Source organism: Chanos chanos, chromosome 2, assembly GCF_902362185.1.
Source record: "Chanos chanos chromosome 2, fChaCha1.1, whole genome shotgun sequence".
NCBI lineage: Eukaryota > Metazoa > Chordata > Actinopteri > Gonorynchiformes > Chanidae > Chanos > Chanos chanos.
In genome coordinates, this window is record NC_044496.1 from 49,559,217 (window position 1) to 49,587,193 (window position 27,977).

Here is a 27,977-nt window from a genome sequence, read left to right on the forward strand (position 1 = left end):
ATGTTTCTCATAGAACTATGTTCCCTCATCACTCTCCAGTGACTTTTTGTGATACCTTTCCCTATCCATCCATCCATCCATGTATCATGTATAGCAAAGACAAATTCATTTACTATTGCACTTTTGCTATACTTCTAAATCTCTTCTGCTAAAATTCTGCTTAAAGGCTAATAAAACTTGTAATGAAATGAAATGTGATGTAACCAATTAAAATGGACATAGAATAGGACATCATGCTCGACTGCAAACCAGAGAGGGGGAGCAGAGCCACTATGGCACCAAACTTCTACTGTTACATAAACTTTGCTTTTGCGTTCTCTAAATCAGGCCCCTCTCCTTGCATGTACCATCTGTTCTAGAAGAATCTGTTTCACTCCCTGAGCCAAGCCCAGCCTTTATTGGTCCTAATGGCGCTATCAGCTGAGCCGCCAAACCCAATTACTGCTTAAAAAGGGAGGCCACCCCAGCTAATCATGGCCGTCTAACCTGATTTTGCTGTGATGAAGAGACGGGATAAAGAGCAGTTAATGGAGGGAGAATGATCTCACAAATACAAAAAACTCAATTCATTTCTTTGGGAAGGCAATCTGTCCGATTCAGCGGTAATGGAGTGGAGTTTCATTAGGCTCTAGGCCTAAGCAGCAATGCCATCCCTGTTATCATTCCAGTGACAAATAATATCAAATATGCGTCCTTGTTTTGGTAATGCCTCTCACAACCTTCTTTTTCTTGATAATAGTTACATGAAAGGGGTTGTTACCCAAACAATATGGAGACCCATTGACCATAAAGCGTTCTTGACTGCAAGGACTAAAATTACTTCTAGTTTCTCCTGTGATATTCTCTGGATGGATCTCCTCTGTCTCCTCAGTTATTTTCCACTTTGATGAATTTTGTATTATGTGTGCCTCACTAACTGCATATGTAATTAAAAATAGTAAAAAAACTGCATATGTAAGTATGTCTGTGTCCGTACACATTGTGAAACGATATGCTTATTTTACATGTAAGAATAAATTGATGAAAAAAATTGTTTCTTAAATATTCATGGTGACCATTAGATCTTAAGAGACACCATAAACAAACTAATGTTTTGACTTTCAAACTCACTGAACTGCGTGTTCTATGTGCATATAGTCTCAACAACTGATCAAGGGAGTATGTGCACATTCACCTGAGGGTAAAAATTCATTCAGTATGTTGCTGTCAGCTGTGACCAGCCAATGAGAGCTACTTAGATATGAGCCAGAAGGCTGAGGGGATGGAAAGGGCTGCCAGGGCTGGGTCCAGGGTTTGCAGACGGACATTAGGCCAAGCCGGAGTTAAAATCCTATTAGTTTGAGTTGGGAATCAGATTATCGTCGTCGAGAATCACTCGTCTGGCAACTAGGGTCTAATTTACGCCAATCAGCGGCAATTATTGAGGGGAAGGGGAGCTCCTATTAGGCAGCCTCATCCACTTAGTCTAATGAATGGGGCAGATTCAATCTCTTGCTGAGGAGACGTATTGGGGAGCTGCAGCTGGGGGAGACTGCATTGTTCCGAAGTAGCATTGCTATTATTTATCAGTACATGGGTGTAAGGGTTAGTAGGAGACACAAACTTTATTTTGAGACATTAAATCAGATTAGCTCAGTTTCCTTTATTTGGAAAGAAATGTTGTTTCAAGGCTGAGCACCACTTTATGTGTAGGTACTCAAGCCTGTGATAGACCTTGGATGGAGGGTACCTCTGATAATTTAACGCAATATAGTGAAAAAAAAAGAACAAAAAAAAAACGTCAGAGCAGTTGAAATAGCTCCATGCCTAGTACAACTAAATAGGTCAGTGAATTAACGGATATCAAATCTTCTGACGCAGTAATCTATGCTCCTTGTAAACACAAAACAAAACAAAATAAAACAAAACAAAACAAAACGTGCAAGGAGATATTAACATGAGCTGATATTGCCCTCTAACGTGAAGATTTCAAATCTTTAGAACATCATATTTGTAATGTGTTCTCCGAAACGCTAGATGTCAGTCATTCTTTTCAGAGATGTCCAACAAAGGCGAGCTGTCCTTTCAACCATGAGGACTTTCGAGGTAGCCATTAAGTTTTTAACATGGCGTCGGTGGTACGACAATTGAACAACACGAGCTAACAGGCTACTGTCAACTCGTAGTCACTTGTTATACCTTTAAGAGTATTATGCAGGAAAACAGTCTTGCAGCATTAGGAATATCTAATTGGAAACGTGAATAATGGAAACACGGGGGATAGAGCAGATGTTTGACTTCCAACGGTAGGTAAAGTTTAGATGTTTAAAGTGCTAGCTAGGGTTAACAAACTTACTTTAGCATTCCGTTATGTTGCGCTAGTCAGCGGAGCTTAGCAGTAGCTTGACAGGTAGTTACTGGTCTGTTAGCATGACTCATTAGCATCCCGTGCAACTATAGCGAGGATAGCTACCCGAGCAGACAAACTAAATTCTTTTAACAGCTATGGTAGGTACAAAGAGGTCAAGCGATAGTTGCTTGATTTGTTTATTTTTTATCCTTATGTTGTTGCATTGTCGGTGCAGGTGTCCAGTAACAAAGAGGAAGTATGTCAGTCGCCCAGTTCTATGGCTATCCCTAACTTAGCTTGGTGCTATGACAAACATTTCTCGGGTAACATAACGGCATTCCGACCAGCGAACATTTTTGAACTATTATTTTCTGTTCATTATTTCTACTTGCCGACTGTGTTGTTTTCCACTTTCATCAGCAAGTCAGTAACCTTATTTTGGTTTAATGCTAAGGGGCCTGACGGCTGTCAGAAGCAAAGCTTGTTTGTTTTCGACAACGTCAGGTGCTGGTTCATAGCTGTTATTTGGTCTGGTTCAAACACAGTGATGCCGTAATATAAAAGGTCAGTAATAACGAAAATGGCAGCAACCTCATTATGCTTTCAGTTGGCGTGGATACTTGAAAACTATGACTAAACTAAGTTAGCAACACTAAGAAGGTATGTGGGTGCAAAGTAATACAAAGAGCTATAGCTAACAGTCAGTACTGTTGGAATGTATGGTATCTTGCAGATTGTGTTGCAATTTAAGTTAAATATTTAACTTAATCTCTTGACAGGTTGCCAAACGATGCATTGATTTTAGTATTGCTGCTGCTGTATTCCCCAATTGGCCTTTGTCTGATGCTACTACGAATATTTATTGGCGTCCATGTGTTCCTCGTGAGCTGTGCTCTCCCAGACAGTCTACTTAGAAGGTAAATAATAATTTTCTCAAAGGTTTCCTAAGAAATCCACAACTCTGGCTAATGAACCAGAAAGCTGAATTGCTTAAATTAAAATGTGATTAGCCAACTAGATTGTGGTAAGAGATGGGGCTAGTAGAAAACCATACCTGAGCTAATCACACCAAACAAATTTGAGTGACTGCATGTAAAGCTTACATTTTTAACAAAATTTATCATCATGTCTGTTATTTAATAACAGAGAAGTAATCCTAGAGTGAATGATGGTAAGCTCTGGATTTGTATGCTGGGATTGCAATAGGAATAGCCAGCGAGCCTACTCAAACTTGTGCCTCTCTCTTTGCAGATTCATAGTAAGGGTAATGTGCTCCGTGCTTGGCATGCATGTAAGACAGAACAATCCTCGTCTAAGAGACAGAAATGCAAAACTGTACGTGTGCAATCACGTGACCCAGTTTGACCACAACATTATCAACCTCCTGACCTCCTGCAACACAGTGAGTTTGTTTTCATGTTGTGTGAATCTGACGTAATTTCTCGTGTCATTTTATTGGCTGTCTTTTTTTCTTTGTTTCTGCTTGACCTAACATGGTTATGTCGTTTGTTGCCATTACAAAGGAGCCTGTTACAGACACTGCAGCTGCGTTGACTTAATGTTAGGACAGCAGCCAGCAATTGTTCAGAGCAGTTGCTCTCTTTGCATACATGAAAGGAATGAGCACTTGTATGGGGTGCACTCTCATTTTGGATACTAAATTTATCCTCTGTGAACTTATAACCTTCCCTGAGAACTTAATTTTTTTCTCATTTTTTTTCCAAAGTTATGACCTAATATCTGGCCAGTTAGGTGTAAATGGGTCTTTGTATGTCTGATACTTAATCTGATTTATAGCTTTACATCCACAATTCTAAAATTTTGGGATGGTTATTAATAAAAAGTAATGACAAGCTTTCAGTTTGGTATAGTTGAATTGGACGTCATTGCAATTGAAATTATCTTCATGGTTTTTGTGTTTCTTTCGTAGCCTTTATTGGAGGGCTCAGCTGGGTTTGTGTGCTGGGCCCGGGGCTTTATGGAGCTGGGTACTGTGGTGTCAAGTCGAGCAGAGCTTGCAGAAACTCTGCGGAGGTACTGCTCAGCTTCCGAAGCCCTTCCTCTCTTACTCTTCCCTGAGGAAGACACAACTAATGGTCGAGCGGGTCTCCTTAAGTTCAGGTGTGTATAATTCTAATGCATACAGGTCACATCGATCACAAGATTTTGACTCTGTTACAGAAGTCAACTGATAATTAGCTTCACTGATATTTTCAACACACATTTGCCTTTTTCTTGTATATAAATGATTGGCTGTTCAGTATCTGTTCCATGGATAGTCCCTCTAACTGCAAATCTAAGCCAAGTGCAAGTTGTGCATTCTAAAAACTGCTTGCCTGCTAAGTGTCACATCTAAAGTTATTACCTGCAAATGATAGTGTTGCTTCCCTGTGCATGACAACAGTTCCAGTCGTCAGTCAAAGTTAGCTAGGTAGGGGCATAATAGCATGTGGCTAGAGTCCCCACCGCAGACTTAACATTTAAAAAGCAGCTATTTAAATTAGGAAGATATACCCTATGCCTCTGTAAAGCACTTTGAATTGCCTTGTGTCTGAATGGTGTTATAAATAAACTTGACTTGACTTGAAGATAGATGAAACGACAGAGTGACAATAATATTCTGATCAGTAATATGAAATAGTGGTTGGATGGTGCTGCAAAGACACATTGGCCTGGACTGTTTATGTATTATTAATTATGAGCTGTTGGTAGATAGCAAGGTAACACAATAGTCAATACAGAGAACAAGGTGTATGCCACTAATTCAGTTTTAGCTAATTTGGAAATTTTGATTGACCTACATCACAGGCATTTTTTGTTGACCCTAACATCACATCTTCATTGATGATTGTAAATATGTTAAACAGTTAATCATGTAAATATTGTCACACTCTCAGTGGTAAAAGCTTCACTTTTAAGGTCATTTCATCTTTAAGACGAGTGAAAAATCTCCTACAGGATATGAGTCGGCCTAAAAACATGTTGCCTGGTAGTTAACACCTTGGCTGTAGTGAAAATAAAGCTTCCAGTGGCAGACTGGTGGATAATATCCCTGGCTCCAGTATTAATACTGGCCGTGACATGCTGAGGCAAGGTCTTGTGTGTAATGGCTTAGGTTATTAGAGACAGAAGCTGTCCCGGGATGGATGCCAGGTCCTCACTAAGCTATTCCGCGGCTGCCCCTGTCCAATGACTCATAAATCAGGGAGTGTGAAGCTCTTATCAAACAGCGATACACTTCTTCAGTTTATCCTTTATATGCTCACTGTTGACTTGGTTCCCCCCTAAACTGTCCTCCTAATCTTGTGTCAAGGTCATATAACCTTTTAAAGATCTTCTCATGAAAAGACATACTCAGACACTAGAAGCTAGAAAAAACTACACAACAAGCGAGTTCAGATTAGATGGGCTACATGTTGTGACACAGTAGGACAGGTGGGTTTTGTATGCATTCAACATTGTGTTGATTTTTCTTCCCTTCCACAGCTCCTGGCCTTTCTCAATAGTAGACTCAGTTCAGCCAGTAGCCTTGTGGGTGAAGAGGCCTTTCCTGGCAGTGGTAATCTTTAATTCATTCCCTTTCAGAATATATGGATAATCATGGACCAATAGCCTTAGTCTTAAAGTTGCCAGCTCCTTTGCTTGTAGACTTTTTGTTCACTCTACACAGTAGACTCTTTGTGTAAATGCCTGAATCATTACAAAGGTATTCATGCCACTGGTTAACACTATTGATAATAAGCGACACACAAAGGAAATGGCGTTAGCTTTGGGGAGGTGTTGAGTTACAGATGGTGAATGCTAATTCTGCCACATCCTGTTTTATACTTTTTGGCAGCAGTGTTTTCTTAAAAGAAGTCATTTGTGCAGATTGTTTGTCATTGCAACAGTTCCTTTCTGCTGCAGAATAATCATTTATTTTGTGTCTCTCCTTTAGAACACACCAGATTCTTCATGGTTGACAGAATTGCTGTGGACGTTTTTTGTCCCATTCACAGTGTACCAAGTAAGGTACTACATGTTACTGTCTCTTTCTTTTCTCTCTCAGTTCAGTCTGCACAAGATGTCGATGCTGCTATTACTGCCTTTTTTTACGATAACGTCATTTACATTTGAATGAATGTGTACACCTCTGGCATGTAGGCAAGCCGTAATACCATTTGCATGGCTTATAAAAATCAAGAGAACAGTTTACTTTGGCCATAAGTTGTCTTGTAGAAACAGCTGCACTCTAAGATGTCTTCAGAAATGCCACGCAATTCGAAAAAATTCCTAGAGAGAGAGACTTGATTGCTTAGGGCAAATTTATAAGCTCAGTCTCTCTTTCCTGTCTCTCCCAGATGGCTTCCCACTGTGTCCAGACAAGAAGGAGACTCGCATCAGGATTTTGCTAACAAAGTACAAGAGGTATGGTCTTTTCTTCTCCACACCCTTCTTTCTTTTTTCATATCCTCACGTCCTTACAGGACGCTTAAAACCTAACCAGTCTAAACTAGTCTTCTGTTTCAACACACAAAAGAACATGCGGTATGAAATTCATATTATAAACTGTGATTTAACTGTTTTTTTTGGCATGGTTTAAAACTGTTTAGGCCATTTATTATGTCATCCTGCAGAAGGTATTGACATAAAAGGGAGAGACTCCAGTGCTTTACTTTTTGATCTTGTTCTTCCATTTAGCTTCTGGCTACTGAGCTTGGTGTAGTGTCAACTCAGATCACCAAAGCAGACAAAGCAGAGCACATCAAAAGGAAAAGACACACAGTCACACAAACAGCAAACTCAAGTAAGGAGAGTCAGGGATGGGGAAATATAATCATATGTCTTGTTTGTCTTTCATATTAACTGTTCCAGTTCCTTAGACTGAGAGATTCTTTAATAGCTGTGTCAAAGCCTAATCTGATCCAAAGCTTACCGGTTTTAGTAGAATTACCAAGTATTTTGTGTATGTAACACAACCTTTGTTATCCAATAGTTGTTTTCATTCGTAATAAAACATACAGAGACTGAGAATCTGCTTGAGAACACCTCCTCATGTACTGCTCTTCAGAGACCTAGACAGGAACCTGTAATCATTTTTTTTTTTATGTGTAGATCTAGGTGCAAGACACCGCACAGTTACTTTGGGTTTCATGGCTCCCAGCTCGAGTGCGGAGGATCCCAGAGTGAGCAGGATGGCTCAGCAGGTGAAAGAAGTGCTTCCCGACATCCCAATCAGCGTCATTACCAGAGATATACGTACGTCACGTCCCCTCATGCTCTCCCCTAGCGTGCTGCCTTACACCTGCAGAACTGCCTCAAAAAAAAAATCTAGTAAATTTTCTTTTGTGTGCTCATACGTGACATGGTTTGAGCAAGCATAAAGAATGAAATGACACTATACTTTGTGGTTTGTTCATACTCAGATGAGTCATATATTTTCTTTTTCCATTTCTATAGTGAGAACAAATTGTGTGGACACAACCATCACCAATCTGCTAGAGAGCACTGAGGAATTCCACACAGAGGTATCGGGGGGAGCAGCTTCAGGGCCAGCTAGATCACACTCTTCCTCCTCTTCCTCAGCCTCTGCTTCTGCTCCAGCCCCTGCCATTAAGGTGTGGTTCTTCATCATGTGACCAGCTGAACTCTCAGTTAAACCATAATATGACTTTGTCATTTGACCCATTATTCACAGGTTATGGTTAATTATGTGTAATCACGTTAAATGTCACAGAAAAAAGGTGGTCCAACCTGTTACTTCACTTAAAATGACAAGGAAGGAATTAAAATGTCTGTCTGGCTTTTGGTCTGTTGCTAAGACTTGTGACATTTAGAACGAATTCCTTCTATTTAATTTTGCCCTAATGTGAATGCAGTAATTCAGAAAGTGTGAGATCATGTTTAGCTTCTTTTTTGTTTGTTTAATCAACAGCCGACTGCCAAATCTTTTGGAAAATCGCCAATAGAAAGACACATGTCCCTACAAGAAAGAAAAGAGGCCTTGTATGAGTATGCAAGAAGGTGAGATCTGAATGTTTATGAAATAAACAACCGAACTATGGTTACAAAAGACGTTTGTACGTTTCATTTACTTTTTTCCCCCAAAAACGTACTGTTATTGCTGAAAAAGAAAAGTCATTTTGTTGCGCCAGAAACTGGAAAATGCTGAACTGGTCGGATCATAATCACTATGTGTTCACCCAGTGTTTTAAAGTACTCAGATATTTAATGTGGCTTCATTAGGTATTTATTTTTACATGTGTCTCTTCTCCTGATCCTTTCCTCAGACGCTACATTGAGAAACATGGACTGAGTCAAGAGGACCTCTGAGTGTAGAAGACGGACATTTTGAAAATTCTTTTGGAAACATAGATATTGATATCAAATTGTGTGGCGATGAAACAAATATATTGACTTAACAGCAACATTCTTGTTCACCACATACGGAAAGAGGATCGACTTATGGGATTTCAATGGGTTTTGTTTTGTTTTTTTTTATCTTCTTGCATGGCAATCATGCATGTCTTTTAATTTTTTCTCTCTTCCAAAAAAGAAAGATTATTTTGGTAACAGTTTATATTCAGACCCAGTGACAGTGAAACATCTCATATTTTTATAAAGTCCGAAAGCAAAAAGCAGGGTTCAGCTTTGTTCAGTTTCAGCTAATATACATCCTGAGGTTCATTGTTGTAAGGATACATGTTGATGCAGAATCTGCTTTTAAGTACATTAAAGATTATGTAAACATGCAAAAAATGTATTGTACTCATTTTTTATAAGCATCACTTTGTTATTCCAGTTGTTATATTATAGAAGTGAGGAAAAGGCAAAAAATCTAACCAGAGTTTAATTAGCCAGAAACATGACCACAGAATCTAATAATAACAGTAATCCCAAAACACATGCGCACACACGCACACAGAGCTGTGATGTCTGAGTGAAATGAATAGTTAGCGTCTTGCCGTTCTTAGGGCAATACGTAAAAATGTTGAAAAGGTATCCAGTATTTTGGCTACCATCAGATCCCACTGATTTTGAAAAAGGGTTGATTATTGAGGCAATTTATCAGGGCCTTCAGTAACAAAGACTAACAGCTAAGGTTATGATGCCATGGAGCAGTGTGGGAAAGACAACCTCTGCTAGAGACATCTGTGTTTGAGTGCTCACAGCTTGACCATGGTATCCATGCATGGATTCAAGATACAGTTTAAAAGCAGTTGAGCAACTTTCAGTCAGTTGACTGTAAATACAAATCCAGGGTGTCAACAGGCCCTTTCAATGACGTGCTGTTCAGAGCCTCACAGAAAGAGACATTGTTGCTGGTTTGCAGTGCATGACACCTTTACTATAACATGGAAAATCATCAGCTTAAGTGATTAAAAAAAAAAGAACACAGACCCATCAAGAAATGGAAAAAGTACGTGATTGGTTTATCTCTTCCCAACTAGCGGAAAAGAGCATGTACGGCATACGGCAAAAGTCTACAGGCCCAAATACATACACATTATGTACAGTGAAGGGAGGGCTCTGGCAGCTCTGTTTTGGTGTGGCATGGTTTTAGTTCACATGGCTGTGGTCTTTAGAGGGCAGAGAAGATACAGTTAAATACAAAGCAATTCCCATCACTCTCATCATACTTACAGAACCTTTAGGAAGGCAACACTATCCACCTGGCACGAGTGCTCGCTGAATGGTTTGGTGAGCTTGAAAACAGTGTGAAACATGTGCCATGATTGTCTTAGATACCTAAGCAGTATTCCAAAAGGCTGATTTTTTTTTTCTCATTAGTCAGTGAACTTCATCTGAAAATTCAACAGTGTCTAATTGAAATTTTCCATTGTTGTGCTGCTACGCGATAGCTTTCACCTTTGGTTCAAATGAACAGAAACCTTCTTCCATTGGACATATATAGGTATGGAATTGATGTTAATGGTTAGATGGGCTTTTCTAATACTGTGAATGTGCTGGACTTCATTTTGTCCCAGTCAAGGGCAAGATCCCATAGGTGTAACCAAGATGATGCCAAGCTCATGCCCATAATGCTTGAGCTGGGGTATCGCGGATGGCGATGTGAATAAGTAAATCATACCAGTACTACGGTTAGTTCACCGTACCTTGTGCTAACAGAGCCCTGAATGTTACTCGCTTTGAACATCGAGGAGCGTAAATTTGTCTAATGTAATTTAACACGCTCCAGAGTTGCTAAAAATGTAGCCTACTCATGAGTTCAGGACAATGTCCATACACTGTACATGTCAACTCCTCTTTAATAATTGCAATAATTATTTGCACTGCAACCTAAAGTTACAAAAGTGTTAAAGCGGCAGATGGTAATTCGAGAATAATGGGCAAAGCTAATCTAAATTCTCTGAGTCACCCGAAGTGACCCTTACGATGAATTGAGACGAATCATAAACAGATCAAATTAAACGTGTTTTTTATACGAGGGTAATTTGAAACTTTGTTTCATTCACAGTCTACCAATCACAACTTAAATCCCGCCTCTTTTACCAATAGCCTCGCAGACTCGTTTTAAGAGCTACCAATAATAAATTGTAATAGGCGGGCTTTGCAAAGAAATAGACCAATAGCAGGCGTTAAAATGTAGGCAAATTCCGCAGACTGGATAAGTAGTCGCATATCTCGAATTACAGCCTCATTGTTGAGAATCCCTTTTGGACGGAGTTTCGTTACAGTGTTACTTATTTGTTAAACAGCCAGCAAAATGAGGGAGATCGTTCATTTGCAAGCAGGGCAGTGTGGAAATCAGATTGGTGCTAAGGTAGGTTATGAATGATCTATTTTTATATCATCCACGCTGGCAGCTGTTGCATTGCCAAGGAGGCTATCTGAAGTAGCCGGCCTGCGCGTTTATCCAGGCCTGAATTCGCTGTAGGAATGAAAGCCCTAAAATTGAAAATGAAATGGCCATCCTTTCTTTTAGTGGTATGATGAGTGACGAATGATTGACGATTGAGTATGCCAGGCAAGCCAGAAGTAAAAAAAAACCCAACAAACCCCCCCACCATTTATAAGTTTGAAAATTCATCCAGTTAAAACGCAACAAGTTTATTTTTCAACCTCTGTCGCTGTTTATGCTTTTTGTGAAATGTAATTGTAAAAAACCGATATCTCTTGTTTGACCCGGTTTTCTTTATTTCTGCGTGGAATGAAATAATGGCGAAACAATGTCGCACCCAAAGGGTGTTGGCCTGGGCAGCGCGCGCAGTGTCGTAATATGGCCGGTTGTATCTGGTTCAGATCATGGAAAGTGCGCTTACAGGGCCTGACCAGAAGCCCATCCCAAGTCTTTTCCTCTCGCTAATCGTTTCCGTTAGTCGGGAAACATAAAGTGGTGCGTCGGTTAAGTCTTTCTGTTCAAAATCTGTTGGTATGAGAGAATAAAATGGATTGGATTTACTTGTTCATGAAACAGCCACAGTGATTGCAAACTCAGTTTGGGAAGGGTTTTTTTTCCGTCCCGAGCTATCTAACCTAGATTTTATACACCCCGCATAGAGACTGGCTGAAACATGGCCATTCCCGGACTCATTGCTGTGATTTGCTCATGAGCTTGTTTGAGCTTGCATGTTACGAGTAACCGATCCAAGATGTTATGATGGTGCTTCAGTGATAACAGCACACTTGTAGTGAATATGATTTTTTTTTTTCTTTCTTTTTTAAATTCCATTAGTTCTGGGAAGTGATCAGTGACGAGCATGGAATTGACCCAACGGGTAGTTACCATGGGGACAGTGACCTTCAGCTGGACAGGATTAACGTTTACTACAATGAGGCTACTGGTAAGGGTGGTTTTTTTTTTTTTTTTTTTTTTCTCCCCCCTTTTAAGTTGAATATTTCTACAGGTTTGTAACTTGTTGCTTCCCATAAAAACAGGACTCATACATGTCCCTGCCACTGCAAACTAACCTATATTGTCCTTTTGTAGGTGGGAAGTATGTTCCCCGTGCTGTGCTTGTGGATTTGGAGCCTGGCACCATGGATTCTGTGAGGTCTGGACCATTTGGGCAGATCTTCAGGCCAGACAACTTTGTATTTGGTAAGCTTTTCTTCCCCGGCAGACAAAGGGAGACTGGTCTGATGAATGCAAATAAGGTCAACTAGTTTGGAAATATCGATTTGAATCAGCATCAGCTCGAAGCAGAATTTGAATCAATTTGAATGTCCGGGTACCTGCCTTTTCCCTGTTTGAACTTGTTTTTTTTTTCAGTCATGCTATAGATTTGGTCTCTTACCTGAATGGCTTTGTTTCCACAGGTCAGAGTGGAGCTGGTAATAACTGGGCCAAGGGCCATTACACAGAAGGAGCAGAGCTCGTGGACTCTGTTCTGGATGTGGTGAGAAAAGAGGCAGAGAGCTGTGATTGTCTTCAAGGCTTCCAGCTGACACACTCCCTGGGTGGTGGTACTGGTTCCGGCATGGGTACCCTCCTCATCAGCAAGATCCGTGAGGAGTACCCTGACCGCATCATGAACACCTTCAGCGTTGTGCCGTCACCCAAAGTATCCGACACAGTGGTGGAGCCTTACAACGCCACGTTGTCTGTCCACCAGTTGGTTGAAAACACTGACGAAACTTACTGCATCGATAACGAAGCCCTGTATGACATCTGCTTCCGCACGCTCAAACTCACCACGCCCACCTATGGTGACCTCAACCATCTCGTCTCCGCCACCATGAGCGGAGTTACGACTTGCCTGCGATTTCCTGGTCAGCTCAACGCTGACCTCCGCAAGCTGGCTGTGAATATGGTGCCCTTCCCTCGTCTGCACTTTTTCATGCCTGGCTTTGCTCCTCTCACCAGCAGGGGGAGCCAGCAGTACCGTGCCCTCACAGTACCAGAGCTCACACAGCAGATGTTCGATGCCAAGAACATGATGGCTGCGTGCGACCCCCGTCACGGCCGTTACCTCACGGTTGCCGCGGTCTTCCGCGGCCGCATGTCCATGAAGGAGGTGGATGAGCAGATGCTGAATGTGCAGAACAAGAACAGCAGCTACTTCGTTGAATGGATCCCCAACAACGTTAAAACAGCCGTCTGCGACATCCCACCCAGGGGACTCAAGATGGCTGCCACCTTCATTGGCAACAGCACAGCCATCCAGGAGCTGTTCAAGCGCATCTCTGAGCAGTTCACTGCTATGTTCAGGCGTAAGGCTTTCTTGCACTGGTATACCGGAGAGGGCATGGATGAGATGGAGTTCACTGAGGCAGAAAGTAACATGAATGATCTGGTGTCTGAGTACCAGCAGTACCAGGATGCCACCGCAGAGGAGGAGGGCGAATTTGAAGAGGAAGGAGAGGAGGAGCTGGCTTAAGCTGTCCTTGTTTAGTTTTCTTTTGTCGTCCCCATATTTTTCAATCTTTTTTTTTTTTTTTTTTTTCCCCCCACCTTTTTTCACTTCATCTTGTTTCCTGTTACATCCTGAGTTGTACTTTGTGTTAAATATCAAATAAAATATGCATAAATTACTAGATTGGTGTCTGTTTAATTGATCTTATTGTCCAACATTTTTACTACTTAACGTGGTACTAGACTAATTGTCTCCCAGTTGCCTTAAGTTGATTGGTCACTTCATTCTGAGGTTTTTTTTTTTTTTTTTTTTTTCCAAAAAACAGATTAGTAATTTTGCTGGCCTCAATTTCAGCATCAGACAGTAGGTTCTTGGAGCTCAAGATTCAGCCAGTAGCTTTTATACCAAAGCGTGCACACATGTAAAACTTGTGCTCATTGTTAACTGAAAATGGATGTTCTCTGCATGTTTCGGTGTTGGTACGTTTTAACCCAAGAAAAAAGTTTCTTACAATTGTTCCGTGTTATGAGAAGTCCATTTGAAGTAGAATTCTGAACTGAGAATTTCCTAGAAATGAGGCAAAGTCTATAACTGAATAGTATCTAGGTAAGGATCACCATATGAACTGGAGCTCTGGTGGGCAGATAAGTATGTCTTTATGCTATATATAAATGATGCATTACAGCTTAGGAAACAAATCGGCTTACTTTGATTTTAAAGTCAGCATTCCTGATAATCATGTAATGTCTCTTGGTAAAATTTACAGAGACAATTGAAAATTCTTAACTGTCACAACATTCCTTTCAATTTGTATTAATCCTTTCCATCACAAAATGTTTAGTACAAAAAGGACAGCGTGGGAGTTATGTTCAATGTGTTCAATGCCTAGGGTTTTTTACCATCTTTAAGAAATGATACTGAGCCACTTTAGAAATCAATAATACAGTCCTGTTTGTACATAAATGTCTGTAGCTAGATCTCCATCACTGACCCACACAAGCACCACTGATAACTGGATAAAAATGCTAATACAACTTCAGTAACACATATTTCATGTTAAATTATACAATTGCAAATATTTGGAACAAGCGATCGTTGTAATCAAGTGAAAGTTACTTTACGAGACATCTTAGAGAAGATGATATCTCAACAAGAGATAGAATGCTTGACCTGATGATGATTCCTCAAGTAGGGATTCTGATATTCACCTTAGTCTCTTTGAGACGAAAGCACCTTAACACCCAAGAGCTTATGTAAAGACACAAACACTGTCTGAGAATGTCCCTCCATAACAATAAAATAGATCACAAGGCTTTGCCCGTCTCAGGGCGGACTGAAGCAGCATCTGGGCTCCATTTTGTGGACGTTAAGAGATCTGGTTGTTCAGCTGTCCAGGATAGAGTTCAAACTCCTTCTCTGCTTCTTCACTGAAGGAATCACCTGAGAGGGAACAGAGAAAAATACTTTGTAATGGCTTTTCACTGATTTACGCCAAGAAGAGCATGTCATTTATGGGAATATGGCTTACCTAGATGGCATTTATGAAGCCAGACGCGATTGCCATCATATTTGCAATTGCATTTCATGGCATTGTTGGTGAAGTCACTCTCAGACACTTCAAAGTTAGGGTTAATAACAACCTAAGTTTGACAAAAATAAACTAATCAAAGCCAAATGTGCTTCAGACAGACATATAAAAAAAAGATTACCTTGCATCAAATGGCACGAAACAATAAAAATGTGGATCACCTTTGGAAGAAAAACTCAGAAAAACAAGCATGAGGTAATTAAATAATCTGTCTTCATTCAACATTTTAATCAAAAAAAAAAAAAATTCTCTATCCAACAGAAAGAATTATTTGTTGTCCACTCTAAGTTAAACACTGATATTAAACCAGATGGGTCATTCTTAAACAGTTTAAGACATTTGGGGCTAAACATGCAGAAATAACACATCAGCCAGAAGAGGGCAGCCCATGTATACAATTTACAAAATGGAAACCGTTACAGTGAAAAACAAGACAATGTGGTCCTCTGGGACCACCATTAGGTGTTTTATCAGGGCTTAACGTTCAACTAATTACAATAATTGATCTGTTTGTACATAGTGGATTTTGAAAACTCATTCAGAGCCTTAATCTTGCATGTACCTGGAGTATGTAATTTCCTGGCGTCACATCAGTGATGTCAATCCACTGACAGTCAATGTCATGTCGATATACGTCCCAGCAGCCGACAGTAATGCCCTGCTCTCCAAAATTGGCGCACTCATACCGCTTTGATATACCTGAGATACGTAGGATGACAGCTCACTACCAGGTTTAAAATGACAGTTTAAAATTTGTTCAAAAAGAGACCTAGGTGTTGTGTGATATACACATCCCTCCCTATATTCACATGCTAAAACTGGCTGTAATTCTACTTTAATCTATGCAAACTGAACTTTTTACAACATTTCCCTCAGTGGTGAAGTCAACTGATTCTTTGACGTTTTGCATTATGAAAACTCTTACATTTTTTTTCAGAGAAGTTCAACATTCTTGGCAAACTGTGTGGAACTGCACGGTATGCGTTTTAAAATTTCAATATTTTCTAGCCGACGGCCTCCGTACCCCTTGCCCAGATTTTGCTCCCCACTGAATGTGACACACTACAGTATGCCACTAAGTGTAACTGAGCCTAATGAACAGCGTGGAGGACAAGTCTGATCACAGGTGAGATGTGTGAGCAAAAACATATATAATTAAATGTTTGGCTATATTACCTTCCTGGCAATCAGTGTCCTCCAGACAGAAGCTGGCCTTGTGTCCATCTGCCACTTTAGTGCCATTTATGGTAAGAAGGTCATAGTGAGTAAAGATGTCCATACTGTGATAGTGCCTAAAGAGGTTAACCAGACACACATAATAAAGCCTGGAAAAGAAATGGCTTTAAAATGCTCTGACATGACTCCCCATATGGAACAAATGAAATTGGACCTTACCGTTTCCATACTTCGTGGAAGAGGTCACATAATAAAAAACTGAATGAAATGCAAATACTCTCCAGTAATGAAGCAAACCTCTGCAGCTGTTAAGCCAACAAAAGTCTACTGGCTACTCTCCCTACAGTTAATTTTCTTTGAATAACCAAAGAAAAATCTAGAATGCTTAGGTGGGAACTGAACCCATGGAATAAACACTGGCCTCACTTTGGCGCTGGTGGAAACCAGCTAGAGAAAGTCCTGTCAATACCAGCGCACAGCAGGTTTTCTCATCACTGCATTAACATACCATAACACAATGATGAGAAAACCTGGATAACCTTATGGTTGCTGGAAGGCTTGCAGTATAATATGAAGTCATATCAAATTCTTTAAAGAGCCAGAACAGAAATCAATGGCACAAAGTTATATTCATTAGGACCGCTTTGTGTAATGATTTCCATGGCGCTCTTTCAAAAAAAAAAAAAAAAAATAGGAACTCATTAAAGACTACTGAGCGAGGAAAGTTTTCCTTAACCACCAACTTAGAAGTAAGGAACATAAAATACTTAAAACACAATTCTGTTACATGAAAACCAGGTTTTCTGGATTATTTGTTGGCTAATTCAATGTAAACTAACACATCTGTGTCCTGTATGTGATTCATCATTATTTACATAGTTAAACATAAGTACAATTATATTTAAAGGGAGAAACCCCACAATACAGATAAGAGCCAGGTATTTTGACCATGCACTTCTAGCTTAGATTTAGATAAGCCAGTTTCAAATCTGGGATCAATAAATTAATTAGCTATGTAATCACATTCATGCATTTTCTCCATGCACTTCTTTGTACTGCAGCTGAAAAGAATAAAAGATGCATCGAACTCACGCAAGCATCGCCACAGCAACAAAGCTCAACAAAAACTGATATTTCCATCTCAAAACAAAGCCATGCCACATGAAGCAATGTAGAGAAATTGTTCTCAGTGTGGAGCCTGCTCTTTCCACTCCATTTCCATTCTAGCAGTTTTATATGTGTAGAGGAACAATGCATGCCGGGGTATGAACACTGCGTAAATCTCCTGCTCCTGAAACCTGAATGCAAATGGCCCATCCACACTGAAAAATGAAACTGCATAATGCCCAGACCCGTGCCTTCCATGCGATCATGCCAAGAGAAACAAGCGTGACGGCAGAGACAGAACTTTCCCGAACCAGCCAAAGCCAAAATGTTAGAGCCCCAGTGTTTACCTATGGCATTCGTGCCACACCCAGGAGTGGCGGCCGAGGCGTGGGCGGAAGTCGGCGCGGCCAATGTTGTGGATCTCCGAAGAGAACCGGAGCAGACGTCGATGCCCGTAGGGCCAGTTGGCCTTGGCGGCAGATTTCGACAGACAGTTCTCTTCAGCGGCACAGTAGAGCATGTGCAGCGGGCGATCCTCGATGTAGGCCGAACGCTCAACCAGCGGGGCGTTCAAGATGAGGTCAGAGGTCGCTGACGTTAGTGGGAGAGAATGACAACAAGTGGGGATAACAGAGAGGGTAAGTTCAGACTCAGTATGGACATGCTTTCTGATGTTGTTTATTGTGTTGTCCTGAATTATTACAATTTGATAAATACATTTTCATCTACCGCTGTACATCTGTAAATGCAAGGTGCTCTGATGTGCAAGCTAAGCACTGGTAAGAAATAATTATAATCTATTAAAAGTGTGAATTTGCCATGACTCACTGTCACTGCAGATGACCCCTGCAGAGAACTGTGATCCTGCCTTCTTACAGCTGACTGCACGATGATGCTGGCAGTGTGCTAGAGTCATCTCGTCTCCCTTACACTTCACGCCACTCATCACCATCTCCGTGATATTACTGCTATCCCAGTACCACGTTTCCTTAGCAACACATATCGCAGAACGTGTGAGAGAAGGAAAAGGTCCACTCTGTGGCCACATACTACACTGACTCTAGTACAAATGATAACCACTATTTATAGATGGAATCAATTCTGTGACTGTGGGATCAGGTGCTTGTTATAATACCCTTCCTTCTATACTACTGAATACTCACAGTGATGGGATGCAAGGAGTAGCCCAGCCCTAGCTGTCGACAGGCTACCATGGCCTCCCTGGTTGTCCATCCCTCACTGCACACAACGCCCCACCTCGATCCCACCTTTACTTCCACACGACCCTCATGGGTCGTCCTGCCTCCGACGATTCGAATCTGCAGAAAGACCCCTGCATGGGGTCAGCATGCAACCTACGCACTGATCTTGCTGACCTTCTACCCTGACTTTCATCTCTGACTTTCATTGGCCCTGCTCTATCAGTGTAGTCCACATAAAAGCTGATAAAAGTTCTTTTCGGTTGATTTCAAGGTGGTTTCTCCAGCAATAACAGGCGCAGACGATGCGTTAGAAACCACATGACTTGAAGCTGTGTGAGACTCTGTTTGGGGATGAATCCCAAGCTAATTATGCAAAGCTTGATCGACTCTTTGGGTGCGCTTGAATGAGCGGGATACGGGCAGCATTGCTTAGCTGAGGATAGGAGTTGAGCTGGTTATACATAGAGGAGAGAACTATGCACTAAAGCAACTCGAGGATCCTCTATAGTCTGAATGGGATGCGAGTCTTACTCTCTTTATAAGGGGAGAGGAAGTCCAACAGCATTTAAAGCCTTATTTTTAAAGAAGCATGTTTGTTGGGTGAGATCCTGTGCGGCTTTGAGTAGTGCAGTTGTCTTACTCGCAGGCCACTGCTGGCATAGCCGAGCCCCAGCTGCCGGCATGCCACCATAGCCTCGCGGGACGTCCAGCCCTCTCCACAGATGAGCCCCCATGCCTTCTGTCCGCTGCTATTCGGGGTCATGATCTCAACACGTCCCTCAAAACGTGAGCGTCCACCTGTGAGGCGGATCTGTGCCAGATGAAAAGGTCAGAGGGAAAGCAGAATAGAGCAGAAAGCAGCAGCAGAGGAAAAAGTTCTGGCATGGACTGAATGCACATGTTTTAACAGACTTTATGTAGCCTGCTATAGCATACACAGCCAGTGGTGTCCATGCTAGAACAAGCCAGTTGTTTAGCACACAATGTGTGGTATGCACACATTAAAAATGGGGATGAAACATGAGCGCAATGAGTGCTTATGAGACAATCTTTCGATACTCATCAAAACGTGTATTAATTTTCTGCAAAATTTTGAGATTTGGCCGAAATAACAACTGTGATCTAAATGATCAGAATCATGGTAGAAAAACAATGGATGTCTCATGGCACTGGTTCAATTCAAGGAAATTTAAATGCTTTGATAAATGAATAGAATGAGAAAAAAAAAGCAAGCTAAAAGTTGCCACATTAGCTTTTACCTTAACCTTCTGTCAAGTTCCTGTATCTACTGTCATAACAACAATGAACAACGTTTACAAATCCATTTTGTATCAGTCAATAACACAAAAGGTTTTTTTTTTTTTTTTAATTTGATTCCACACCACGCCTGCAGTCAGTGTAGCTTTCTGCATTTTGAAAACATATATATGTTGGAAACACATTTCAGTTAACATAACCTCTTTACTACAGTGCGCTAAATTTTCAAAACTTTTAGCATGGAGGATCTCTGACCATTTTCTCGTAGCCCATGTAGGGAACGTTGCATTTGACTGAGGCATCCTCTGCATGCTTGCAGTTCTCTGAAGTGATGCTCTTGTGAGGGCAATCCCATAGGCTTTTCTCTTCTCCCCGACACTGCACTTCATTCATGTGGATAGGGCCTATACCTGTGGATGTGATATAATAGCTAACACGTAAGAACACTATCAATTGCACTTCTTTTACCGCAACCAAAATGCTTTGTGACATTATATTCATTTCAACACACCACAAGATTTTACACTGATGATGACAGCCTTATCATTTTACCAAAGATGTGCCAGTTTAAATCGTTGGACCATGGAGATGGATTAAATGACAAACTTCATTATATGATGGTGTAACACAGTGTGACTGCAGGGCCAATGGAATGAACTTATAATACATCTCACTTGACTGTTTTAAACTTTAAAACACTGCGAAAACCTGGTCTAGGAACACCAAAAAGAATGAACATACTTATCAATATGGCCTGCGACAATTGATCAATTTTATGTTTTAATGCTTGGCGACCTACCTTGTCCCATCCGTCCTCCAGTAAGAGCCTCTTTGGCGGTACCAAACCCCAGCTCTCTACACACTACACTAGCGGACTGTAGATTCCAGCGGTCATCACAAACTGTGCCCCATTCATTGTCCTTCAGCACCTCGACACGCCCCTCTCCTGCTTTCGCTCCACCCTTTAGCCTGACTTTAGACTGCGAAAGACAGAGTGGAGCATTAGTTTACCAAGGAATAGCAAAACACTTTCCAGAGTAGACCATGATAAATTTTGCTTATATTGATGCAGTGTTTGGCATAAATGAACAGAACATTTAACTTTCGCTGAAATGATTTTCCAGAGCGAGGTCGGGTTGTTACTGTATTAAAAGTTGCTTGTGGTTAGGTTTCTTGTTCAAGGAGCTACTGACCCAAATTCTTCACAGACTTTTTAGTTACTGGGCCATTTCCTTTGGCACTCATATAGTCATTACATATTTGAACAGTTACTGTTTCACTTCACTAGTCTGAGGTTATTAAGTCTGTGTTAGAGAGACTATATTATGTTAGATTACCATAGGGTTGGGCCTCCTTGCACTATGACGGTGGGAAAACTGGGGTCCTGGCACACAGCTAACGACAACAGGTCCTCCATTTGTACAAGGGACACTGGAGTTTGGTTTGCTATACTCCATCGTACAGACTGAGAGATGAACCTCATTCCCAGTGCAAGCAACTGAGTGGATTCTGTACACGCTGCCACGACTATATGGAAAAAAGAAACACGCCATACATTATAATGCAACGTACACTCACAAATAGAGTACATTCCAACAAACAAATGATCACAGTTCCGTTAAAGCATAGCAAAAATGATGGTTTACTGACTCTGCATGACACTCAAGCTGCTATGAAACACAGGACATGACACGCAAACGCTGAAATCTCAACAAATTTACAAACTACCACCAAGCATTTGGAGTATTTCAGTTAACTTCAGTTAGCTATTTCTCTTATCCTTTTTTTTCTTTTTAAAATCATGGACTGTTTCTATTGTGCTGCATTGCCTAATTAAGTTCGGCTGGACTTTGTTTCTATATAAAGTGCTCTTGCATTGTATGAATAGCTGTGATTACAACAGGTCCCAACATTAATGACAACCAAAATGTTTTCCAAGACACGTGAAGGTCATTCAGATGGTGCATAGGATTAGCCAAATACTGAGTCATTCTGACTCACATTTTTAACCAGTGTTTTGCACTGTTTATCTTTAAAATATCAAGACGTCAAGAGCGGCTTGCTGCTGGAACATCACCCTTGCTGAGGCGATTACATTAGAGTGAGAAGTCTGGTATTCAGTCAAATAACACCACAGGATGTTGAACTGAGGTTGAGTCACCCTGGTTTTCACAGGATCTTGAGAGAGAGACTTTCCTATCCTCTCACGTGTGTGTTCATGTGGCACTAACCTTATGAAACCCATTTATAACGCAAGCCGGTTCCATCTGCTAATCTGATGGTTATCCAATTCATGGTTTTGAATATATTCTAACAAACACTTTTTTTTTTTTAAGGGAACACAAAAGAAACACATGGCATGGATTTAATGCTAATGAGAAATGGAAATGCAACAGACAAAACAATGTGAGACACGGGATGAAACATTATTTTTGTTCCTGTCTGGTTGATTCAGTCGTCACGTTTTATTGCACGGTATGACATATTGCGCGTACGTCAAATTTCCTGTTAAATGGTAAATTGGATTGGGAGCTGGAAGGAATCTGTTGCAAAGCAAGAGGTGGGTTATACATCATCGTCTGATTGTCTTTAAACAGAATATTCCTGTACATTTAATTAAGTTAATTATCTCTTGCCAAATTCTGTTTTGATAATTGCATAAGATGAAGATGAACGTCAGGCATTTCATGTACTAAAGATTCCATTTGTTTAATCTACATGTTGATGTCTCTGAACAGTACAAGGGAAAACAAACCTTACTTTTGGCATTTTGCCCTCTTACTTGGTTATGTTATCAAACAGCATGCAAGCCTGTGGTCCTGCCCCAATGTTTCAAAAACAATTCTGAAATCTTACTCATGGGGAGAGAACTGGTCAGATGGAACACACTCCATTCATCTCTCTTTCTCTTTCTCCCCACAGATTCTGTCAGCTCTCTACAGGACTGTATCACACCATCCAGTGCTTGCATTTCACCATCTGGTGTGAATCTACCAATGGTTCTGCTTTCAGATGTGGTTGGAAGCTCAGAGACAGGCAGCGTGAGTGGCTTTGGAGGGGAGATGAGAGGTAGAGGAGCATGGAAATTGGTCAATACTTTCACGCATAAATTGAAGGGTGTCAAGAATGATCCTTTTCTTGACATCAGTTTGAGTCTCTGATATTACCTTAACATTTAAAACATGTCCGTATTCTGCATCTCATATGCCTACAACATTAATAAATGTGTAAATGTAAATGCAAAAATTTAAACTATACATAAAGTTAAATCCATACTAAGCAAAGCAAAAATGTTTTGGAGCTGCTGAAAATAAAGAAAAAAAAACCAGACTAGTCTGAAAGAACTGAAAACGGTGTGACAGTTTCACTGAGACATCAGTTTTGGCCTGTGAACCGAGTCATACATATGGAAGTAATCAAGAATCAATGATTGCGTGTCCATTCTTCCAAACGCACATCAGACGTACAGCTAGAACTGCTCTGTCTAAGGACATCTATGGACCAACCTTTCTTTTATGAAATGGATAAGATCAGCTATTAAAAATGATGACTTTGAGGTAAAAATAAAGCTGCCCTCTAACAGATCAGAATATCTGTCGAGATTCATGACTATGTTTACACAATGCCATATTTCATAACCAAACACACTGGCTTGCATAAGTTTGCTCTTTTATTTTCTCTGGCAGGATCAGTAGGTTCAGCGTCATGATATGTAATGATTCATTGGCAAGCACTTCTGAAACAGAAGGTTTCCATCATACAGCTATGAATATCTACACTTGCATTGTGACAAGTAAAGAGATTTGACATTTTTGCATAACTCCTCTGTAGTTTTGTAACCATCCAGGTGTTTTACAACAAACGTCCCAGGAAAATTTCCACAGATTTTTTGCTAACTGAATAAGCATTATATATAGTACTCTTATCCTATTTATAAAGTCAAGGAAACGGCTTAGCTCAAGCATATTTGTGATTACCACACAGAAAAACAAACAATATATTGCAACAGAGAGACATGGCCAGCAGCAAATTATACTTTTCAGTTTCGAAGAATTTTCACCCTGGGATGGAAAGTTGTTTTGACGTTCTAAAATGTGCAGAATTTGCAAGATTTTAAAATTACTGCTTCTGTAACACGTTTTAGAAGAACCATCAGGGTTTTGGGTTTTTTTTTTTTTGTTTTTTTTTCAAACTTGTTTGACCTCGGCTGACTATGTAAAGTCTCTCAGGGAGACGTGACTCACAGCCTATTTGCATTTTGCACTTGACGGATCAGCTGCCATGGTAAACATTATTTTCACCATCACCATTTCTGGCTAATGTGGACAAGCAACGCAAACCGCGTCTTAATCCCAAATGTAATCACGCAATGAAAAAGAGCCAGTCAACTGAACCTTATCCACCTAACATTCAAGGAGGATTATGAGATGAAAGTTTTTTCGTTGGACGTTCAGCGCTTGATGTTACACACGAGCTGTTGGCCCAGACTGTGCCTTACCTGGGGACGCTCCTGCTAACGCTCTTCTGCGAGGGAAATCCCATCATCCCACAGACCACACGCGAGTTCTTGGTGGTCCATCCCACATTGCAGATCTGAGCCCAGCCCTCTTTGTACTTCACCTCCACCACCCCCTCCGTGACGGGCATCCTCGCGCCAGCGCTGTTCGACAGCGGGCGCAGTCGTATCTCCTCCATACGATTCTCATCCACCTGCATCTGAGACATGGAGTTTTTGAGACAGATTTTTACGTCCGGCTCTATCACCACTTTGTAGCAAAGAGACTTTGAAATGATACACAATTATTGTAAGGGGTGTTTGTAGCAACATTTCACGCGTTCTCTGTATGCATTTCATATAGTTCAGTCACAGTCTTTGTGGCTATGCAGGGGAAAAGTTATAAAGGGGGAAAAGTTATAAAGGATATTTTTTAGAAGGAGACCACCCTACACTCACATTTTGAATCAATAAGCATTTCAAATCTGAACTATGAATGAATTCTTGTCAACTTGCCTACCCTGACTCATACCAGGAACAACTCTTAAAATGCAACACTGTAATGTTTACTTTACTTTTTGATATCCAGTTAGTATATCAGGGAATGACTTATACAGGCTGGCTAAGTTAGAACAGCCATACATCCTGTCCTAAAGACAGACAGTAAAAATTCTTTCTATCCCATCTCCTCGGAAAACTAAAAAGGGTAGTGTCAGTCAGATTACACATGATGTGACCTTGTGCTGGCTAAAAATACGTGCTTTTAAAATCCTTTGACATTAAAAATTCATTTGGGAATTCAATGCTGAGATATTAATCACTGTTATTGGCACAACAGTTTTGGAGAGTGTATTGCAAAGTAATTCCAGAAAATGATTTATAATGACAAATACCAAAAAAATGAAAATATTGATTTTTATTTGAACAATGATCTGAGGCACTAACAAATACCCCAGGACCCATATGTGAAAAAGAGTGAGCTTCCCTGTCAATGCTCAAAGCACACTTTATCTTACGACCTTACCACAATCCTTTAAACTTGGTTAAATAAATAACTTGTCCACATGTCAGATAACTCATCTGATCTGCTATTCTACATCTCATCCATATTAGTTACAACTGCTCACTGGCTGAATTAAGTCTGGTGTGAGAATATTTCAGTTTTTTGAACAAACAAATTTATGGACGGAAAAAAACAAAAAACAACCAAAGAACCCCCCCCCCCCCCCCCAAAAAACAACAAAAAAAAACAAACGCAGATGTAGACTCATGCATAATCACACACAGACATTCAGCCTGCTGAAGGAGAGACTAACTGAGGGAACATTCATCCTGCCAGAAGACTGCTGTTATTCTAACAAGGCCTTAGATGACCGCCCTCCCCAAACCCACTCCCCCATTGTTACTTTCTGTCCGTGCGCGCGCGCATGTGTGTGTGTGCGTGCGCGCGTGTGTGTATGTGTGTGTGCATGTGTGCATGTGCATGCGTATGTGTGCGCGTGCACATGTATGTGTGTTTTACTAGTAATGGATGTTAAATGTATACAAATCAATTAAAGTTTTTATATTACTTATATTTATGAGTAGACTTGCATGTAATGTTACAATGATGAAATTATTATTAAGTTATTAGGAGACTTAGGAGACAGCCACATTTTAAACTCTCCACATTCTGAATTTAAGTCTGATCCCATATTTCTTGATGGAAAAATACTGATATGGCCTAGGTTTGAGCCTGTGACAGCCCAAGTGCTCTATGTTCTCTTGGTTTTCCGTTGGACACAGAGAGTACAGCACACAGACTAACACGTTGTGTGGAGAAAATACGTTTCCCCAGTCATCTGTGGGAACAGCGTTCCAGAATAACTGTCTGGTCATGTGATTCCAGCAAAACGAGACACAGAGAGAGTAAAAGAGAGGGGGGGGGGCAGACAGACAGACAGACAGACAGACAGAGAGAGAGAGTAAGAGAGAGTAAGAGAGAGAGAGAGAGAGAGAAAGTATGAGAGAGACTAATTTACTGCAGATGCCACAGCTAAGTATTTGGACTGAGTACAGAGTGCTTGCCGACACCATGTTTTTTTCACTCTCTGTATCACCAGCCAAAAATATGTGCAACAGACAAGAAGAGACACAGAGGTAAAGAGAGAGAGAGAGAGAGAGAGAGAGAGAGAGAGATGATGATGATGATGATGATGATGATGATGGTAATGATCATGGCTATGACCAATAGAGGATACAGTATAAATGGTCTATTAGGGGAAAAGTCTTTTACAATTACACAAATGCTGTTGGAGACATTGGTTCAAAATCAAGTGTGACAGAGCACTTTCCAGAACTGGATAACATAATTAACATAATAACTGAATACATGTTAATGCTTGTTATATAATGTGTAAATCAGAATGACAGTGCGTGCAAACTTCTAACCATTTATATTTAGACCAAGGGATCAATTCCAAACAAGAGCTGAGAGCTGACCTTAAACAGATCAACTGCTGTAGTGCAAAATTCATATATCTTTAAGGTAAAGGATGACAGCGCCAAAATCTAACAGACCCTGGCCTTCTTACCTCTATTACATTGGAGTCCACAAATCCAGGCAGTCTCTCATCCTTGCAGACTACCCCGGCATCCTCATCGTGGGTGCAGTCACTGTTACCCCATCCCCGGGACACACATTTCTCAATGCTGCTCTCAGAGCCTCCACACATCACGTTGTCCAGCCAGATCTTCCCTGTAAATATAGAGAAAAGATACAAGGCAAGAACACAATCTTCCTTTCCATCTGTCCTTGTAACTTAGTGTACATTGCCAATACCTGCTGTCTGTGAGTCGTTAAAGAAAATGACTTTGACATGACTGCAGGTTACATTATAAGTTCCTTTTTGGCTTTTAAATACATTTTCCTCTACACAGTCTGGACTCTAATCTGGCCACACAAGTTGTTTGGTCCAACTTCTGGAGAAGAAAAAAAAAAGTGGTTACTCATTCAGTGTTTTTCAAAATCTGTGCTTAGTGTAACTACCCAAATTCTCCTATTTCAACATGAGTACTCTCACCTGTGCCAGCGCCATACTTGGCACTGTGTGACCAGCCTGTTGCCTCCACAAAACCCAGGTGTCGGCACAGCACGTGGGCATTGGACAGGGTAAAGTCGTCGTCGCAGATGGTGCCCCACTCGCCGTTGTAGAAGACCTCGATACGACCCTCATTGTGCTTGCGCGGGTACCCTGCCAGGCGGAATTTGATCTTGCCATCTTGAGAAGATGGCATGGTCTGGCACAGAGAGAAGGGCAGCCATATGGCCCAAAGCAGAACAGCTGCCATATCCCAAAGCCCCTTTCTCACCATCCTCTAAATCGCTGTAGATTAGAGAGAGGGCCATGGAGTCAGTCAAAACTACACAACAGCAGAGGGCATTAGGATTAGACGCACAGACTACTTTCTGAATGTCATTCTTTACACATATTGCCTTGTGGCAAAAGCATTTTAAAATGTGGCAGGAACACATTGCGTCTGTTGG

The 27,977-nt window shown here is 40.9% G+C and overlaps 3 protein-coding genes across 12 annotated transcripts; 2 read left to right on the plus strand and 1 right to left on the minus strand.

Moving 5' to 3' along the window:
- The first annotated feature begins 2,111 nt into the window (after positions 1-2,111).
- Positions 2,112-9,055, plus strand: aup1 (AUP1 lipid droplet regulating VLDL assembly factor). Its single transcript, XM_030764985.1, has 12 exons — positions 2,112-2,285; positions 3,109-3,246; positions 3,581-3,731; positions 4,260-4,450; positions 5,816-5,888; positions 6,267-6,340; positions 6,670-6,736; positions 7,010-7,115; positions 7,424-7,567; positions 7,769-7,926; positions 8,244-8,332; positions 8,599-9,055. The coding sequence occupies exons 1-12, from the start codon at positions 2,245-2,247 to the stop codon at positions 8,639-8,641; spliced, it is 1,275 nt and encodes a 424-aa protein (XP_030620845.1). The 5' UTR covers positions 2,112-2,244; the 3' UTR covers positions 8,642-9,055.
- A 1,926-nt stretch (positions 9,056-10,981) lies between these two features.
- tubb4b (tubulin, beta 4B class IVb) lies at positions 10,982-13,694 on the plus strand. Of its 10 annotated transcripts, none has more exons than XM_030792259.1 (5): positions 10,982-11,093; positions 12,006-12,114; positions 12,261-12,371; positions 12,590-12,938; positions 13,413-13,694. In XM_030792259.1, the coding sequence occupies exons 1-5, from the start codon at positions 11,037-11,039 to the stop codon at positions 13,648-13,650; spliced, it is 864 nt and encodes a 287-aa protein (XP_030648119.1). In that variant the 5' UTR covers positions 10,982-11,036; the 3' UTR covers positions 13,651-13,694. The 10 variants fall into 10 exon arrangements, with proteins under 10 accessions (XP_030648119.1, XP_030648126.1, XP_030648142.1 ...); XM_030792266.1 differs by having other exon boundaries at positions 12,590-12,906; positions 13,408-13,694; XM_030792282.1 differs by having other exon boundaries at positions 12,590-12,730; positions 13,430-13,694.
- A 1,298-nt stretch (positions 13,695-14,992) lies between these two features.
- On the minus strand, positions 14,993-27,805 carry loxl3a (lysyl oxidase-like 3a). Its single transcript, XM_030765061.1, has 14 exons — positions 27,514-27,805; positions 27,025-27,188; positions 24,455-24,672; positions 21,294-21,483; positions 20,756-20,936; positions 20,212-20,366; positions 19,340-19,510; positions 18,661-18,816; positions 18,326-18,485; positions 17,845-18,088; positions 16,391-16,506; positions 15,777-15,913; positions 15,155-15,266; positions 14,993-15,066 (listed from the first exon to the last, which is right to left on the minus strand). Exons 1-14 carry the CDS (start codon positions 27,803-27,805, stop codon positions 14,993-14,995), a joined length of 2,370 nt encoding a protein of 789 aa, XP_030620921.1.
- Between the last annotated feature and the right edge of the window lie 172 nt (positions 27,806-27,977).

Coding starts and splice junctions, on each gene's coding strand:
- loxl3a (XM_030765061.1), bottom strand. CDS start 27,805: ATGGTGAGAAAGGGGCTTTGGGATATGGCAGCTGTTCTGCTTTGGGCC. Junction 21,484..24,454: donor GTTAGCAGGAGCGTCCCCAG/GTAAGGCACAGT, acceptor TTTTCCATATAG/TCGTGGCAGCGTGTACAGAA. Junction 15,067..15,154: donor GCTTCATAAATGCCATCTAG/GTAAGCCATATT, acceptor GTTCCCTCTCAG/GTGATTCCTTCAGTGAAGAA.
- aup1 (XM_030764985.1), top strand. CDS start 2,245: ATGGAAACACGGGGGATAGAGCAGATGTTTGACTTCCAACG. Junction 6,341..6,669: donor TTCACAGTGTACCAAGTAAG/GTACTACATGTT, acceptor TGTCTCTCCCAG/ATGGCTTCCCACTGTGTCCA. Junction 6,737..7,009: donor TTGCTAACAAAGTACAAGAG/GTATGGTCTTTT, acceptor TCTTCCATTTAG/CTTCTGGCTACTGAGCTTGG.
- tubb4b (XM_030792229.1), top strand. CDS start 11,037: ATGAGGGAGATCGTTCATTTGCAAGCAGGGCAGTGTGGAAATCAGATT. Junction 11,094..12,005: donor GAAATCAGATTGGTGCTAAG/GTAGGTTATGAA, acceptor AAATTCCATTAG/TTCTGGGAAGTGATCAGTGA. Junction 12,124..12,260: donor TGAGGCTACTGGTAAGGGTG/GTTTTTTTTTTT, acceptor GTCCTTTTGTAG/GTGGGAAGTATGTTCCCCGT.